This window comes from Drosophila albomicans, chromosome 2R, assembly GCF_009650485.2.
Source record: "Drosophila albomicans strain 15112-1751.03 chromosome 2R, ASM965048v2, whole genome shotgun sequence".
Taxonomy (NCBI): Eukaryota; Metazoa; Arthropoda; class Insecta; order Diptera; family Drosophilidae; genus Drosophila; species Drosophila albomicans.
In genome coordinates this window covers 17909789-17929576 of record NC_047631.2, presented here as the reverse complement: position 1 = coordinate 17929576, position 19788 = coordinate 17909789, and the positions used below count along the sequence as shown (strand labels likewise).

The following is a 19788-nucleotide window of genomic DNA, read 5'->3' as shown; positions in this document are numbered from 1 at the left end:
GCAAATATTTCTGCAGCTGTGATTCCTTTTTACTTGCTTCGCTATCGCTTGCCTTTCGCTATACGCACAACAACGCAACAGTCTCGAGTGTGTGTGTGTGTAACATTTGCCAGCAATTTTTGTGCCTTTCGTTTCTCCATCGAACGCGCCACAATGAGTCAATTTTTTAACATTTATTTGACAGAAATTTTCATTTATTTTGCTTAGCTAAAAAAAAAAAACAAAAACGAAACGAAATAAAGCAGAGAAAAATTTAATTAAATTGAAATTAATTTGACAGGATATTGCTAGCACCGCCAGAACTATTAATAATGTGCCATATGAATGAGCTAGCGCAGTGAGTGCCAGTGTGAGTGTGTGAGTGCATGTGAGGGCGAGTGAGTGTCATGGGCAAGACAAATGCGCGTGAAATAAATTCTCATGTTGCGCTTTTGAGGCTGCCCATCAAAATTGCACAAAGAAAGCCAGCGAAAGCGTAGCTGGGAAAACAGACCAAATAGCGAGAGATTCACTGCTAGCCACCGCAATTCCAGCTCCGCTTCCCTTACTTTCCCCCTCCCCCGCTCATACTTTCATCTGCTATGCTAGGCTGGCAGCAATAAATCATTGCATACGCTGCGGCGCACAGCATCCAGAGGCAATAGCAGCAGCAGCAACAGCAACAGCAGCAGCGGTATATAATTAATTAAATTTCACTTTTAACAGAGCAGCCATCCACAAAAAGATCACACATCCGCGAAGCATTTGCCGTTATTGGATTGGTATTGTTGTTATTGGCGCATCAGTTCCCAGTCCCAGTCTCAGTCTCAGCATCGCAGTCGCTTGGCATTGACATACGCATACTAAATAAATAGGCTCCATAAATTTTCAGTTGGCGTAGCGAACGTGCTCGAAATACTTGGCTCTACAACATTTATTGGGGTTCTTCTTCGTCGGCTTCACAATAATGCAAAACTTTCGTTTAGGTGCGCTATAAATCGCGTGCTGTTTCAGTTTTTGGTGACGCCTGAGCCGGTCGCCTTTTTGAACGCATGAATGCTGACAGCTTGAACAGTTTGTACAAGTGAAAGAGAGCGAGGCGTGGCATGTCATTTAAAGGTTGTGACCAAGAGCCAAGACCGAGTACCAAATGCCACGCGGCGCAACGTGCTTAAGTCGAATAAATAACACAACATTGGCGGACAGGCGGCAAACTGAATTTATGGCTAAGCACAACACAATGGTACAAGCAATTCTTTTAAAGCTTGTAATCGGCCAAATGGCAAATTAAATGAACTTTAAACTGGTGCCAAAATGAGCTAAATTCCCACTGACTGATTCAGTCGATTCTCTTGATATCCCCGACTGACTGACTGACGGACTGACTGAGTGACTGACACGAGCTGGAGACAATGATGGCTCGATGGCTCAGTGGCTCAAGTGGGCGGCTCGATGAGAAGCTGTCGTCTCCAGCGTGCACATCGCTAGGCATTAGGTATGCATGCCATTGCCTCTCGCTTGTTGGTGGCGGATGGTGGCGCTGCCAAAGAGATGTTGAGCAGAAATGCGCCCAGAGAGATAGAGAGAGCGAGAGACAATGGGCGGGCGCACAACAAGGACGAGATCAGGCGGCAAAGGCGAGGACATAGATGAGCAGCGATGCGTAGCGGCAAATGGTAGCATCAGCCTCGATAATGAAGTTAAAAATTCCATACATACAAACACAGAATGACAGACAGACAGACAGACGAAGAGCGAGCGAGAGACAGATGCTTGCGAAGGCGTGTGACAGAGACAAGATTGCAGTTGTTGCTGCTGCTGTTGCTGTGCGGCATTTGTCTTTGGTATTTATGAGTACGTTGTCCTTGATATGCCTGTGGAATTACTAAATGTCCCTGACTTGACACTAACTCACACGTATAGACATGCGACACACTCACACACATACACACATACACACACACACCCATACGCATCATCAGCCCTTCATTCACTCATTCATATATAAACACGCCCGCTTCCGTCTTCGTCTGCGTCCAGCACTGACTGCAGCATGTTTGCCTGCCACACCCACAACAGCATCTCCCTTGGCAGCTGCACACGTACACCTTTTATGCGAATGTGTGTGTGTGTGACTGTGTGTATATATTTTTTATCTCGTACGTGCAGCAATGTTCGCCCGATTCGAAATTTAAATAGAAATAGCATGTTGATGTTATTCGATGTAGGTTTATATTTAATTTAATATCCGACTTGATGTCTCTGTGTATGTGTGTGCTCCATAAATATGTATTTTAATTTATTTGTATGCAACAAGCGACAACAAACTAACAGCATCAACATACATAAACGTATAAATCCACTCGACTGTGCTCTCGACTCAACTCAAGACTTGCCTCGAGTTGTGGCACTTCCATTACAACACAGCCTTGCAAGTGACTCTCAATGTAAGCTCTGCAAAGAGATGCGTAACACCAGAAAGAAAGAGAGAGACAATGTCTCTGACATGCATTGCAATGTTGCTGCCTCCGAAAGTAAAGTGTGTTGCACCTTTTTTTCTTTACATGCTGTCATGCTGTTGTCTATGTTGTTACGTATACGCACCGATGGACCATCTAGGTGGAAATATCGAAAAATCGCAATATCAGCTAGCAAATATATATACACTATAGTGTGTGTGGGATGTGTGAGCTTGAGTGGCAACAAGCGTAAGTTGGCTGCTCGGCTGATCAGCTAAGTGCAGATAACAAGTCAAGTGGTTTTCAGAGCCGCAGTGCTTACCATGTGTGAGTGGCTCTCAACTCAATGTATGTGTGAGTTGTGTGTGGGATGTGGCACCTGGAATAACAGTACTTCAGTTTGTGCATGAAATCAAGCAGAAAGAGAAACCAATTTGTGTGAAAATACAAAGAAGAAATGAAATTGGCCAAAGGGGTGACGTCTTGGCCATGACCGTGTTTGGCTTTGGCTTTGCCTGAACTGAGCTGAGCTCTACAGAGCTTTGTGGCGAACATTTGGTAAGACAAACTTTTTAAATCGCCCAGCGCCAAGACGATGGCAATAAATTTCGTGACAACTTTTGACCCTCGACTCTCCCACTCTCGCTCTTTATGAAAACTTGTCGCAGGAATTTTAATTCAATTCGACTCACAAAAAAAAACAGTAAAAATCAAAGAGAAATCCCAGTGACATAACTAAGGCTCATCCACAAAACGAAGCATCTTAAAATTATTTAAACGGAAAAATAGTTTCAGCCAAATTGTTGCAAGGGAGGGAGGGAGCAAGGATGGTGCACTCAAATGCTGTACGGTTAACCGGCTTGGGCAAGAGAGAAACTAACATTATTTGATCCACATAAATGAAGCCCAAAGCCAGTGGGGCACAGACACACACACAACAACCAAGCTCTGCTGCCAAGTTGCATGTTTGGACCAATGCAGGCTGTGTTGCGTGCATGTGTGTGTGTGCAAGGTCGCCTGGCCACTCAACGTGAGCGACTGTGACTGCGGCTGTAGCGGTGGCTGTGGCGGTGGCTGTGGCTGCGGCTGAGTGTGCGCCGCAGTGGAAATGCACCCGAATAAACACAAAATTTATATGAACACATATGGGCGTTGGGCTAAAGGGAATGCACACCACACTCACACTCACACACACTCACACGCGCACACACACATGCTCTGCCATTCAGTGAATCCTTGCACGTGTGTGGCAACAAAAGCAATTTTGTCGTTTCATGCAATCCTTTGGAGTAAAATGGGGTGCATGGCTTTAACACGACCTGCGGCACATTTTCGTTCAAGTGAAATTCAATAGACTCGCATGACTAAGAGATACCCTGTTAATACATTCTACTATATAGTCTTGCAGCTTATATTCCTTACACCTGCATACCCTTTAGACTAAAATTCCAGGGCAACGGCATCTAGCCACAAATACATTTTCATTTTTCATTTGAGCAAATCGTTTTGCATAGCACACTTTTGTGCGCTTTGTCAAAGGCCTGGCAGGATACTGGATGAGTGCCCACAGAAATATTGCTGTTTTTGGTCCAAAGTCGGAAATCTGGACAGCCCATATAGCTGAGCCTCAGCTCCGCTCATACTCACAATCGCCCTCGTCATGATGTGGCTCATCAACATGAAAACTTTTTTGATTGACCAAGAGTACGGCGTCATTTTTATGGAGTGCAGTATATGACGTTCGCCGCAGGTCGACACTAAGAGCTTTTTGACAAATGCTTCCCTCCCCTTCCCTTCCCTTCCTTTCCCTTCCCTTCCACAACTGACTGACCTTTGGCATATCGAAGTAAAAGCACGCACACAAATATTCAACTCGACGGGAGTAGGAGATACATTTAGGCCGTATACTTGGTGAACTTTCTTTGCAAATGATGCCCACAAACTGTGCTTATCTGATGTTCGCCTCACTCTCTCTCTATCTCTGTCTTTCTCTCTCTTGCTGCCTTTGTTTTGTTGTGTTTTTCGCGATGGGCACATAAAACTCAATTGAGTCGTTAAATGTAAAAATTGTGATAAATAATCAAATTACACGCATTTGTTGCTCGCCAAGATTTGCTGCTTTCAATTTTTATGCCACAGATTTTTTGTTATGTTTCCTTCTTTCGGTCGCGCCTTCTTTGTTCCGCCTGCTGACGCGGCGAATTATTTATGACCAGGCGTCGATTATGGTAAAGCGATTATGAGCCCTGTCAGCCAGTCAGATAATAATTTGTATTATATGTATGCGGATGTGTTCTATGGAGCTGCATTTTCAATTATCACGCATACGCCACGTGTGTCCTTTACCCACTTTCCACACACAGCGCAAAACGTATGCGAATTGTGCGTTTAGAATTTCCAATTAGAACAAACTAATTTTGCGCAAATTGCCAAAGACTGTCAAAACTTTCCACTGCCAATCAATTTCGCCGTGCGAATCTTTTCTGTGCGTAGCAGGTGCAATTAAAGGCCACGTCCACGTACACACTCTCTCTTTCTCGTTGTTTGCACCCACATATGTGTGGGGTGGCTTTTTATGTGGCCACTTTTGGATGCTCGCACTCTTCGGGGTGTGTCTGTGTGTGTGTGTGTATGTTTGCTGTCATTTAAACAGATTAATGCGCTGCCGTCAACGGCGTGTCATGGGCGATGCCACGTTATGCCTTTGATTGGCAGTTTGTTTGCGTTGAGCGAGCAATCAAACAAAACACCGACCGACGCACTTAAGTCTCGATAGGGTATTTACTATTCGAGACGGAGGCAGGAGGTGAATATAATTTCAATTACTTTCGCTTTAACTATTTTAATTAGCCGTAAAATGATCACCGCCCGAAATGGCTAGCAGGCAAACAGATACGATAGACAGGCCTTTGATGTGTCCCTGACATTTGCAGCGAAACGTCCCGTCTGGCTGATGCTGCTCTTGTTCTCGTTGTTGTTGCTGTTGTTTCTCCCATCCAGCATTGTCTCGCAGTGCGTCAGCACTAAAAGCCCACACTCTAGGCAAGAGCCTAAGAGTCAGCATTCGTATCTACACATCCACACATCCACACATCGGCATCGACAACGACATCGACATGGGCATCAAAATCAAAGTCAACTGGCCATTGGCGACACTGTCATGGGGCATGTCATCGCGTTATTTGATACACGAGGCGTCAGCACACTGACAGTTTGCACATTTTTCGGACCAAGCCAAGTGCTGTGCTGCATATTCGATTGTCGTTGCCGATGTTGTTGGTGTTGCCAGCTTACAGCACTCGACTGTCTATTTTGGTCGGCATTTAGCGACTATTGATTCGATCAAAGGTGAGAAACACTTGCGGCGGCTTCCTCTTTCTATTTGCTTTCAGTACTTAGACTAGACTTGTGTACATACAAACTTATCAACTAAGTGGATGTGAAACTCAGATGTACAGATGTGAAACTTGTTGTGAATCGATGTGAGTGTGCATTTCTCTCTCTGTGTGTGTGAGTTTATTTCTTTCCACAGCGTGTTTCACAGCTTTCCTGCATGCAGAAGCGATTCCGATTGCCATTGCAGCCACGATAGGAAAAGGGACGACAGGAGCCCTTATCGTAATACCAACGGGTGAGAGCCTTCGTCTGGTCCTTCCTGTTGCAATAGTTGCCCTCGTTACGGCCCACATAGCAGTTGACGTTGTCTGCAAAATGGACCAAGCGAAACGTTTGCTGTATAATTGAGCAATTAATTGATTAATCGATTCCTAGAAGTGCCCATAAATCCGGACCGGCATTATTGTTATTTGTTGTGCACTCCGTCGAGTGCCCTCATTTGTTGCAATTAAAATTTGAATGAGCGCATTACGCATACCATTTTGACATGATACCAAAAAAAAAAGTAAAATAAAAATCTCTAGCTATGTTTATATGCAAATAATTCTATAGAAAAATGGCAAAATACGGCTGGCGGAAATATTTTTTGGCAGTGGCTAGCTAAATGGACGGGTGAAGAGCTTTTGGCCAAATGTTTGCTGCTGCAAACTGCAAAATCAATGTATATTTCTGAATGAATGCATTCACAAAAACCTAAAAACATAAACCTGTCTTTAGCATATTATTTCATTTTGCCACATTTATTTGATCAAAGCACTTTGTGACCCATTTGATTGAAATAATTGCGGATATTTCTATCATTTTTCGATTTTAATTGGATGATTGCATTCGGTTGCTGGTTGCTTTTTGCTTTTGCTTACTTAGTTCCTTGCATGATCCATCTCCAGATGCGGCAACATGGTGAGTCAACATTATGACAGACATCAAGCAGACACAGAATGCTAGAGAAAGCATTGTCATACTGATTGGAATTTTCATGTTTTCTTTTCTCTTTTTTTCACGCGCACTGAGATAATCTGCAAACAGCGAACGACGAATCGAAGCGAATTGTGCGAAAAGATGAGCAAGAACTTTGTCAGCGTCTATTCCAAATAGTTTTGTTTGAGTTTATTTTAAGTAATTTGCGCTACTTTTGAGGGAGAAAAAGCGCGACGTGGGCCAACGAACCGAGCGAACTGAACGCTGTCCGGGGCGTACTTTCAGTTTATATACGAAATGCCGGAAATTGTGTCGAGATTTTGCCCCGAACTCGACACGAGCAACTGTGTCTGTTCCCATTTTCGTAATACTATTATTCTTTTTCTGTTTTCTGTTTTTTGCTTCTAGCTTTCTTTGTTGTTGCGGCGAAAATTCGAAAATATTTCGAGCATTGTCCACTTGTCCAACTAACCAGTCAACCGTTCATCCATCCATCCATCAATACATCCATCCACCGGTCCATCTGTCCATCCACAGTTTTGTGTCCATCAAATGCTAAGTAGGGGCGGCTATTTTCGGTCCACAAGTATTTATTTTCTGAATAAGGGGGCTAAAGCAATTGCACTTAGCGTTATCTCGAGGGGTTTACTTTGCGCTCGTTTGCATAATTTCCAACTTATTGAATATATTCCACATAATTAATTTTAATTATTTGTGTTCTCTGTCTCTCGCACTCTCTATTCATTCTTCCTTTTTTTTGTTTTTTGAATTAATTTTGATAAAGCAAGAAGCAAAAGGGTCGACGACGGAGAGGACGCAAAGACCGGCCAAGGGTTCTCTTCCATTGTCTCTAATTACACTTGGGCGGCATTTGTTTTAGATTTTTCAATGTCCCTTTGGACAACTTCATGTTCTCACCTCCCCGCACCAATCTGTTTGTCAGACCGTGTCCATGTTTAAGTCAAGAGGCAAACGCTAAAATCAATCTTCATTTAAAATTCAATTTAATGCGCGGCGTGTATAACCGAAAATTTTTATCATTGAAACCTATGCAATGCAGAGCGGGAAAATTAAAATGATATAATTCGAACACTGACGCATTAAAGCGAAATGAAATGAAGGAGGGAAGTGAACCGCAGATGCAGACTTCTCAGCTCTGTCCAGTGTCCACTTGGGAGAAAGTATTCATCAGCTTACTTTCTCACTTTCCAACTACCTTACATACATATGTGTTGGATTTAATTGGAACAAGTAAGAAAGCTTCAGTCGAGTGTACTCGACTGTGAGATACCCGCAACCCATTTTGATAGAAAAAGCAAAACAGTTAGTGTTATTTTAAAATATACGAAATTAAAAATACTAAAATTATATCAAAGGCTATTTTGACCAAAGCAGCGAAAACCCGATAGCATTGGCCTTTTTGCCCATACAGTATTTAAATTTTCATATGAACGCAATCAAATTTTCAGGAATCATAAAGAATTCTGATTTTATTGTATGTACCAAATCGCTACTTCAAAATTACGCTTGTTATTTGATTTTTGTCGATTTTCGGGGGCAGAATGAGCGTGGCAAAAATTTGAAATTTTAAACTTGACAAGTGCTGTCGAAAATTATATCACTAACTTTCATTGTCTCCGAAATTGCATGTGTTCATATGGACGGACGGACAGACAGACAGACGGACGTGACTATATCGTCTCGGCTGTCGACCTTGATGAAAAATATATATACTTTATAAGGTCAAAGATGCATCCTTTTGCCCCTTACATACATTTCCTGGAGGCACAAATCATAATACCCTACCATCCTGAGGATAGCGGGTATAAAAACAACTCGAACGGAATATGCAGTGTCCCTTATGAAATGCGCATATGCAAAGTGTATTTCGATAAGAGAGACAGAGAGAGAGAGAGTGAGAATTGAGTTGGCTGTATTCGCCTTGCAAGCATCTTTTACTGCACAACACATGTCGTTTAATTAATTGCCAAGTAATGCACAAGAAAAGTGCTAATGAATGAATGCGCTGCGCGCAAGGACAACGACAACACTAATGATGACGATGATGCCGATGCGCCAGCTGATGTCAAACCAGTATTCGAGTCGTCATTCATCAGACAGACGACAGCAGTCGGATCACATCCTTGCCCAAGTTTCAGGTTTTTATGTTTGCAGTGCCAAAAGTCAACTTGATTTTTAATTGGATGCTGTGCTGCTCTGCTCAAAGGAGGGCGATATCGCATGGGGAAGTTTATCTGTAGTTGGAAAATAATCAAAATTACGGCAAAACGGAAAAGTAAAATTGTAAGAGGATATAAGAACCCCCCCATCCATTCCCAGGAGCGGAAGTCTTTACCAAATACCGGGTACCCAGGTATACAAAACCACTCAAGTGGAATAGCTGACGAGCTGCCAACCAAGCAGCAAAGCAGTAAAGCTACCGAGTTTTACCCTGCTGCCAAAACTCTGCCCGCAGCGACCCGCAGCGAATGAGTTTTGAGCGCAATGTCCGTGATTAGTTAGGCAAAGGGCAACACAACGAGTCGAGTTAAAAGGGGACGGAACGGGATGGTGGCGTATACGTGATGTGATGTGATGTATCAGCGACAGTAAATCAATACATACTTAAATGCCGCTCATACCACACAGCATTATGATTTAGCTACAGCTACAAAAATGAAAAATCAAAATAAAAACGAAAGCGAAAACGAAACACGAAAAATAAAATGAGAAGAGGAAAATATAAAAAAGAAAACAGAAACCAGAAACCAGAGAAACAAGCGCAACATAAAAGCCGCCAACGTTTTGATTTCTGCGTGTCCGTTGTCCAGCCAGCCACGTTTTGTAATGCCGTAATTTGTGATTTTCCACTTGTTTTGACAATTTGGTGATTTTCTGAGCTTTTCCGTCTTTAATTTTGACGGATTTTTGAACGCACTCGACCAAAAGTTATTTAATGGCTGCACTTGAACGTGCCGAGAGTCGATGCCAGACCTTAACTCTCAACTTAAGCTCAAATCGAAGCTAAAGCCCAAAATGCGTCTCGACATTTTCGCTGACTCCATCACAAGGTGAAGTCAAACAACTCGACGACTCAAACATGCTAGAAATATTCTCGAGTTATTACAAAAATGCAGATTTCTCTGCTTATATTGAATTCCTTGTTGTACTCGTCGTAGTGGGAAGTTTCGTTTAAATATTTTTTTTTGGCTTTCCCCCGCTGCTCCGTTGGCTTCTTTGTGCTTTACAACAAGTTCGAGTAAATTCACTTTTGACTTTTGCCCACAAATTGAGGAAATGAAACATTTCAATGATTCATTTCCGGCTTTTGTTCTGCAAATCGACAAGCAACCAAAAAAAAAAGAGTTCGTTTTTTCCACATTTTGTTTGCTCAATTTAAAACGCTTTGCCAACTAAATTATTTAAATACCAAAAGGTATCGGGCGATTGCCTCCGTCTCTACAAAATATCTAGTGAATACTTTGAAAATGAAGTGCTCAATTTGGAGTGCTGGACATGAAGTAATTGAAGCTGCAAATATTATTGATTTCAATGGCAGATGGCAGTTTTCAATGGCAGGCCGTTTCTTCCACTACATTGGCATTGTGACAATGAATCCTGTCGACATTGCCAAACAATCAGGCCAGACGCCTTAGCATTGTTGTTGTAGTTGTTGCTCTGCCTTGTGTGTTGTGTTTTTCTAAAAATTTTACAATTTGCAATAAAAATTCCAGTTTTGCTTTTTGGAATTCAGTTGATGCTCTCGGCAGTAAGCCGCTAAGCAACGGCAACAGCGCCAAAGTCAGTGTCCTTGTGCGTTGTTGGATAAGAAAGGATACCGATGGCTTGCCGAAGCTATCAGCCAGAAATTATTATGCGTTGTAGTGGTTGCGTGTTGAAGCTGTGCTCCTTGAAGCAGCAGCAGCAGCAGCAGAAGCAGCGCCAGCTGCGTGTGTGTGGCTAGTGGAGAGTTGAGGAGTGGGCGTGCCAAGCAACAATTTAATAACAAAACATATTTCGCTTGCATGCCAAAGATGTTGAGGAATGCGCAGTGAACAAAACCAAATGAAGCGCACACTTTTGTTGCTGTACTCAATCATGTAGCGCAGTGTAGTAGTAGTAGTAGTTGTTGTTGTAGTTGTTGTTTAAAGCCATGGCCAAAGCCTTGACATTTGCCAAACCCCAAAGGAGTCCCGAGTTATGCAGCTAAGGATGGCCAGTGTCATGTTGATTTCACTCATTTCCGACTCAAATGGATTTCGATTGTCTGAGCCTGAGCCTCCACACAGAGTCGCGTTCGGTCGTTCGCTGTCTGTCCATGATGGGCATGGCATGATGGTTGGAACGTGTCTGCCATTTGTCTGCACACTCGTTTGGCAGCCGCCACTAAATGACTTTCTTTTCTTGGCCCGTTGGCTGACGGCAGTTGGCAGTTGGCAGTTGGCTCCTGCCTGTTGGCTGTTGCTTTGGGGGGCCATTAGGTTTTATTGTAATGATTTCTATTGCCACACTGAATACTGCTACAGTCCTTGTTGTTGTTATTATTGTTGCTGCAGTTGCTTGCAGTTGGCCAGTTGACCAGTTGGCAGTTGGCAGCGAGCAGTTGGCAGTTGGCAGTTGGCAGCTTACGTGGCCATCGCGCTTAATGAGTAGTTATTTCCGCTTGTATTTCTTGATAATGCCAACTCGTGCGAACATCGCCTTTTGTGGTAATCGGCGCAGTTCCGAGACACGTTTCCATATTAATTGCTCTTTATACTCGCTTTCGCTTTCGCATAAATTCATTAGCGTGTATGCTCTCTAATTGAATTTATATATGTGTGTGTGTGCTTGGCTCTGCTCATCGCACGAAATTTGCATTTATTTATGCATAATATGCGCATCATATTCCTTTTATATGTTTTATTTAGCGCAAAGCGTTTCATTTTTATGAATTTCATTACGCAGCTGTCATAACAAACGATAATAAAGAATAATCCCAATTTGATAATCCACAAAAAGTTCAACCGAAAAAACATGAAAACAGCAGCAAAAACAAAATATGAAGCGATGATAATCATCTTTTATCCCCTTAAATTTTTAATTAAATTTAATGTACATTTTTAGTTTGGCATGCCAAACTGTCGCGCTGCCATTTTTGCACACACATCTCTGTATCGATTATAAATATAAATTTAAGCTTAGTTTAAATATTGCTAAGATTGTTATTTGTATGGCGCAAATCGATTCGCATTCACATCGCACGCAATTGGAAAAGTAAACGGCATTTTCAAATGGCTTTTAGCGCTGTTTGTGCACTCGACTTTCATGTGGTTTAGCACAATGCAGCGACACGAATTAGGTTGCAGTCACTGCTTGCAATTTCCAACTTGCCTCGCTATTTCACTATCCAATCAGTCACCACTCTATGCAAAATAATTTGCTGGGGATTTTGCACAGCTCGCATGGCAGGCGACTGATTATCCATTTCGATTTTCGTTGGTTAAAGCCATATTGAAATTCTTCTTGAATTCTTGAATGACAGTGGTTCAAGCTGTGATTGAGTTTCATTTATTTTTAATCATTTAAAAGATGATTTAAGGTAATGAACGTGGTGTTCGTTAAACATTTTATGTATTTAAATAATAACAATTATAAAGAATAATTGAATTCAAGTAGATGTAAGCCACACTGTGCAACCATTGTAAATAAACCACTGCAATTTCAATCATTGAGAAGAGCGATCACATCCGCGGTTTCATTTGCTTTGTGCTAAATTAATGATACCGAAAAGCGCTAAGTTTCTAGTCGATTGATAATGTGGTTGAATGCACAATTGAGAACTGCATTTCCATACGCAATTGTTGCTTGTCATCATTTGTGCGACAACTTGGACAACTGGATTGCAAATGCTATAAAAGTTGCTAAAGTTTTTAAATGCAAAGCAACTGCTGTAAAACATAAAAATAAGATGAAAAAAAAAAAACAATGAGAAAAACAGTGCCGAGTTAGAGAAAAGCAAGTGAAAGAAAGTTATGCAAATTTATATGCAACAAAGTTGCGAGCTTGTTTGCCTGCAAGTGATTTATGTGGCCGAGACCGCGAACCCGGCAACTTTCATTTCAGCATCGCCCTCGTCGTTTGTTATAAATAATGCGATGAGCACAACAACAGCATTGAAAAACTTCTAAAGAACAATGCAAATGAAGAGTGGACGCTGCGTTGCGTATACGCCGGTTGGTACGCGCCTATCGAAATTCAAATATTAAATAAATGTTTTGTATACGCTACAAAACCGCAGGACATCTGAGCCAACCTGAAGGCTTTATTGAGAGGCACAACCAGCTGCTGGCTAGGTTTATTCAACCAAAAAAATGTCGTAAAACAAAATAATAAATATAAATTCAAATTTGATAACTACTGCAATGCAGAGTGGGAATGACATTAGCTCTTTAGAGAAGATCTTGGTAAATTTACGATAGAAAATCAGATTTTCTCTGATTAGCTTTTTGTATGGTATGTGAATCAATTATTAAAAAATAAAAAATTAAGAAAAATATTTTATTGTTTTGCACTCAGTTTTTAAATAATACAAAATTAAGCTACATATTTTAATATTTTACATTTCATTTTTAAATAAAAAAATCTATGGACAACATTTTTATATTTGAGTTTCTATTTTTATGGAATAAAATGTGTTGAAAAATGTGATAGATAGAATATCATATTTTAAAGTAGCTCTTGAACTTTTTAAGGTAATTGAGAAACGTTAACGTCAATTAAAAAAAATATAAATTATATTCAATTTTTAAAATAATGAAAATGTTTTTATATTTGTCAGTGAGTTAAAAAAAAAAGAGTCCTTATCCCATTGTGCACTGTTACGCTATTGTTCCGTATACAAAAAGCAAATTCGAGCTACTTGTTAATGTTTGATAAGGAGTAGAAGTTTGGACAACTACAATAATGAAAAGCGCTAACAATGGTGTTGGCACGATTCTCTCTGCAGTTATACTATGTGCTGCATGCTGCTTGATATATATTTCAGCTCAGGGAATATGTGCAATATGTTGATATTTCCTCGTATTCATCGTGAGTTGCTTTAAAGCCAAAGTGTCAGAAGTCCAATCTCATGCGGTTAATGTTAATTAAGTGAAGTAGCTGCTAAATATTGTTTGGTTTTGTGGTCATATATGAGAGTATATACTCTGCTCATAAAGGCACCGCATCCCGCATTGTACTCGACGGCAGCCATCACACGCAAAGGGTGCAATATTGATATTCCTTTGAGGTCACGTCCATGTTTGACTTTGGTTTGCATAATTAATTTTGCAACTGTTTTGCGGCCAGTTTTAAGGCCCAGCTGAGCAATTGTACAAAATTGCATATTGCATGTAATTAATATTCAATTGTGTGTGTGTGAGAGGGACAAAACATTTCAACTTTTCTGCATGTCCAGCGTGCAATCATGTAAGTAACTTAAGTTGTTGCCAACTTCGTAATATTGTTTACACATAATTTGGTTATTAACGCAACACCGGAGCAATTCAGTTAACACATACACTCATATACAAAATCAATTTCGACTGCAAGCAATCAATGACAGACGTTTCGTTCCATGGCTTCATCCTTTATCCCCGCGAATTTCATAACCGACGAACGCGCGAATATCTTTATCAGCAGCCCAAGTGCAATGCACATCTACGCTGTAAATAGACAAACACACACACAGACCGAACACACATATTCACAGCGTAGGTGTGCATGATGTTTTTCGCTTTTATAGAGGGAAAAATACTCATTTCACATGCGCTGCAATTTTCTCGCTCACTTCAATTATGCAAATTGTGTGTATGTCGAAACCAATTCGCATTGCTTGTCAGCTCATGTGTGCCATTTGAGTGTGCGTTTCGCTATATGCGCTATCCATATACTATTATGCAAACCAACAGGCGGCGATGTGCCGCTAAAGAAATGCGCATCAGCTTCGCCATTTCCAATCGGTAGTCGCATTCGCTGCTGCTGCTGCTGCTGATGCATCGAAGGCAACAGCATTAATGTTGTACATGCAATTAACGTCGCTGGCATTACACTGCTGCCGACAGCGAACAACAACAATTCGACAATCCAACTATCCAAAAAAAAAAAAAAAAAAAAAATGGAAGACAACCAAAGACAGCAACGTCGTCGACGGAAGTCGTCCAAAAACTTGATGCATACCAAGCCAAAAGCAGCTGCTGGAGAATGGGAATGGAAATGGAAATGGGAAATGTGAGGGGAAAACTTGAACTCATTATAATTTTCTTCAACTGAATTTGGTTCGTTTGCTATTCAATTCAGTTGTTGCGTTCATTAAAGGCACTGATGTGTGTCCTGCTGCTTCCACTTCTTCCACTGGGATGCTTGTAATTTAATTTACATGAGCTGCTCCCGGCTTCGTCCAGTTGCCACATCGAAAATTATCCATCCGATGCCCAAAAAGTTTTGCCAGTGACATTTGCCTCGCCTCGTCTTTTGCCACACCACCAGCCCATCTCTCATCTAACGTCCTGCTGCTGCCTGTTATACTTATATTAATTACTAATGTGAAAGTTTTGCGTTGTGTGTGCCTTGTGGACTTGGCGATTATGAGCATATTTCGGGCATGTAGTAGACCAAGTTAGCCTGATTGCCAAGATTTTGGGAGTGGCCAAATGGGAGCAAAGCTAATTTTTAAACTTGTCCAAGAAGTGCTAACTCAATCAGTGTGTTCGAATATGAAAGGGCTGGACTCGCACTCGGTCTCGGTTTTCATTAGAGAGAGCTGCTGGCAAAATCGAAATTAATTTAACTTTAATTGGTCTGTGGCTCGAGGGATGAAGAAGAGGTCGTGACTGTATTTGCTTTACGTTTTGACAGCCGCTTCCAATTGACTGTAGGTTACCGCAAGTAAGTAAGTAAGTAAGTACGCCGTAATCAGGCCAGACTGTCTGACAATTTGAGTGGCTACTGAGGCGAATGGGTCTTCTGGCGATTTGTTTACAGTCTGCTGCAGGCTGTTCGAGAGTCCTTCTGCCAGGCAAAGCCAAATTGCACTTAAGTGGGTCAGGCATTGAGGCTTAAATGCATACAAATACTGCACACTTGCAACAAACTACCTGGCTTTGCTTACTGGTTCGTGGTCAGTGGCAATATAAAGTAGACAACGCTGCCTCGCTTTTTCTTTTTTCTAATCCAGGTGCCAATTTCGAGCTCGACTTACGGCTGTAAAAACTAAAATGTGTGCTACATTTTTCGGCTTGAATTGAGCGAGCGAGCGCGCGCACGTAAAGCTGAAATGTTGCATTAAAAACTTTGCTGCAAAAAGCATGGAAAAAGCGATTCAATTTAATTAGAGAAGATTTTTGGCAACTAAAAGTTCGCTATGCTGTTTTTATGCGCCACTTTTATGGGGCAAGTTTCATGCTTGGCATTTTCAATTGAAATGTGCCACGACTACTCTAGTCGTAGCTAAAATGTTTTGCTGCTGCTGCTGCTCCTGCAGCATGACATCTGGTATTGGATTGTGGAAGCATTGAAATTCAGAAGTAGAAGAAAAAAAAGAACAAAGCAAAAAGCTGCCAGCATATTGAATGGAAAACAGGTGAGGCCCAGGCAAATTTGATGGATCACCAGCCGCCAAAAGATAGAGGCGGGGGAGTGAGAAAGCGCGAGGGGGAGAGAGAAACCGTCTCTCCGGCCATTCGAAGCGACCTGACTCAAAAGGCGGGCGGCCAGACGACGGCCATTTGAATCCCAAGGGCGGGACCAAAAGGTTGCTCATATTTCATATTTTATAAACTGCCAGCTTACATTTCTTATTGATTTGATGAACTTGGCATGATTTTTGTTTCGCCAGCTCATTATTCGTCTTTCAATTTGCTGCCATTTTTTCCATTATATGCTATGCACTCTTCATGTTTTTCCCTCACTGCGCTCGAAAACACCCACAAAAATACCTTTTACTTTGCGGATTTGCTGCTTAGATCTCCATTTCTATATATACATATATTTTTTCACCTTCCTCGTTTTGGCTGCCACTTTGAATACCAATTCAGTGAAAAGTTGGTGCTTTTATGAAGACGCTATAAAAAAGTTACTTTATGCGCTGTCTACGTGTGCCTCTCCGCCTTCTCCTTTTCCTTATTTTCCTTGAGTGTGTGTGTGTGTGTGTGTGTGCTAAGTGCGCCTTGTTGCGGTTGCAAAAATGTAGATTTAGCTACACCTTTCATCTGGCTCTGCTATAGCTACTATAGCTACTGCCAGCTTCTGTTGCCTGCTTGATATTTGCTTTTGCTTTTGCGTTTTGGGTTTGAGTTTGAGTTTGCGTTTGCATTTGACTCTTGCATGTTATTCTGACATTGGCAGCAGAGCAGCCAGCTCGTAAAAGTCTCTCACATTCTTGTGAAATGCAAATGTAACGCCTGCATAGCAATGAAGTTGTGGTCGACCCATCATTTAACGGCAGCAGGCAGCAAAGATCGTCAGTTGCCCAGCCACAGAATATGCTCTTCTTAGTCTACTATATGTATTGTATTTTGATTTTCAACAATGGCGTTGTGTTTACAAATTGCAAGGTCCATTGCTTAAAGTTAACCCAGCACCTTTGCATCCAGCATCCGTATCAGCATCAAGTTCTACTTCAGCTTCAAGTTAAAGCTGGCTAACCAAAAATGTTACGCTCAGGTGTAATTTTTGCATTTAGTCTTCAATTTGACCCAAAGACAGAAACAATGGCTGTGGATGGAGAGATGGAGAGTTTTGTGCCTGTCGTTTGGCGTCTTAAATTTTTATTGCAAGAAAAGCGGAATCCTTGGTAATTGCTCTCGGGGCGCACATAAAAAGATGTGTAGCCAACTAAGCAGAAGAAGCTGCCTGGCACGCAAATGCCCATCGCTCCATCACCAACTACTCTCTTACTAACTGCGCCTCGCCTAATGCGACGTTCAGCAGACACACAGCAGTTACAGATACATAGACAACATAGAACAGGATGTAGAGTGTTGTGTGTATCACTTCAATCTCTTTGCTTCGTTGTGAGAGTGTGTGTGAACTTGAAGAGCCCCTTGATAGCACGTGTTCACTTGGCTGCCACTGCTTTGGCTGTGTTGTTGGCCAGTGCTAACTGTAATCTGTGCCGCACTGCAGGTGTTAACTGGCGTTGAGTTCAGCCAACTGAACTCCAGCTCTTGTTTACGTTTAGTTTACTCGGCCAGTCAAGTTGAACTTGCCTGAAATAAGCCTATTCACTTCGACTCCGACTCCAACGCCGACTCTGGACTCCGACTTTGGCTTACAGTTTTGCAGCAAACTTTTACCCTAATTGCAAACGTATTTGAGTAGCATTCAATAAAGTGCGAGTGCGTTTGTGAGTGCGAAAGTAAGTGCTCTTAAGCTCGGAGCGGGCAGTTCATAACTCAGGCGCCAACTGCTGGCAACAATTGCAAATTGACAAGCTTATTAATCGGCTAATCGGCTTGCAAAGTTTCATGTAAATCGGCTGAATTAAGACGCGCTCTGTTTGGCTTGATGAGACTGGAGGATGGGGGGACTGATGGGGTTGGTTTTTGCCTGGGGGAGGCAAAACAAAGTTTTTACTGTTAGCTGCTTGCCAAAAACTTTTTGATAATTGCGCTCGAATGGCCTCGACTAAAAGGGTTTGCTATTCACTTGGCAATCCGTCGCCTTTTGCGGCCTGGCTGCTCGCAAATGGAAGCTCACTGCTCACAACTGTGCCAAAGTGTTTTGTTGTGGGTCTTAGCTTTAATGAGGGCGAGCAAAAACGCTTAATGACTGCAACACATCATACTGTCGACTGGCTTAGCTGCGAGGGTCTTTCGAGTCTTGAGAGCTAAGCCGCGCTGAGCTAAGCTCAGTCAACTCCCTGGCCAGAACATCAGTTTGTCGCACTCTAATCACAGTATTCGTTTGCATTTCACAATCTCATAAATAGGAATAAGACGCGCAACTCAATGGCGCACACTATTCCATTCCAATCAAGCTCAAGCTCCGCTCCCAGTTGCCCGTTGCCCGTTGCCCGTTGCATTCGGACCAAAGCAATCTGGCGAGAATTTAATTTCCGTGGTTGTTATTGTCTCAGCCAAGTCGCATATTATTTTGGCATTCACTAAGCCATCGCCTCGAGCTGGGGGCTGGACTTGTAGGTGTGGTCTGTGTTGCCTCTCGTTTAGTTTTCGCTTAAACTCCACTTCTTATGGTCCACTGTAAGTAGACCATGGACTACAACATTGAAAACAATGACAACAACAACGGCTACGACATTGAGAATGAGAATGAAAATGACGATGCCAACGGCGGATGGCCAGCAAAAATAGATAACATTAGCCAGCATATACAAGATTTTTGTTTTTTGGAAGTGTTGCAAGTTTATAAAGCTGCCGCACGAGTTGAAATCCAAATGAAATGCGGAAGCACAGGACATAAACTTGGACGTGGTCATTGTTGTTTCAGTCTCCACCAAGAGATTATTTGTACAGATTGTGGCGCGTGGCGTCTATAATTTGCCGTATCTTCAATGAGTGTCTCTCTTCTGGATCTGATGATCCCCGTTGGACCTTAATTCAATTAGATACGGCTACTTGTTGCCGCCCGCTCATCAGCTTATGATTTCCAATCAAAACACAATCAAAAGGTTGCCTGCAATTTCAATTTGCTTATTGTTTTCGCCGAACCTTGCTTTACCTTGCCTTGGCATTTGTGTGTATTTCCAATTTGAACTTTTAAATCCCAAAGCAAATTCATTGAATTTATTTTGTGGAAATAAACAAAAACAACAATTTACATTGTTTCCCCCCCCAAAAAAAAAGAAAAACTGGCCCAACTGAAGAGGCTGAGATCCAAAGACTCTCAAACATATGCAAGTTGGCCCTATTGTTGGCAACTTTGAAGCTGCTCTCTTGCTTTTGCTCTATAGGATGCGATGACGATGTCGAAGCCGATGCGATGCGATGCTCACCTGAAATATTTTTGAATAAACTTTCCGACAGTTTGTTATGGAAACTTTTTGGCTCTAGGGCTG

At 41.9% G+C, this 19788-nt stretch overlaps 1 protein-coding gene across 1 annotated transcript; it reads right to left on the bottom strand.

The window, feature by feature from the left end:
- Window positions 1-5766: 5766 nt before the first annotated feature.
- Window positions 5767-7014, bottom strand: LOC117574737 (kunitz-type protease inhibitor 2). Its single transcript, XM_034258670.2, has 2 exons — window positions 6695-7014; window positions 5767-6142 (listed from the first exon to the last, which is right to left on the bottom strand). The coding sequence occupies exons 1-2, from the start codon at window positions 6810-6812 to the stop codon at window positions 5955-5957; spliced, it is 306 nt and encodes a 101-aa protein (XP_034114561.1). The 5' UTR covers window positions 6813-7014; the 3' UTR covers window positions 5767-5954.
- Window positions 7015-19788: the final 12774 nt, after the last annotated feature.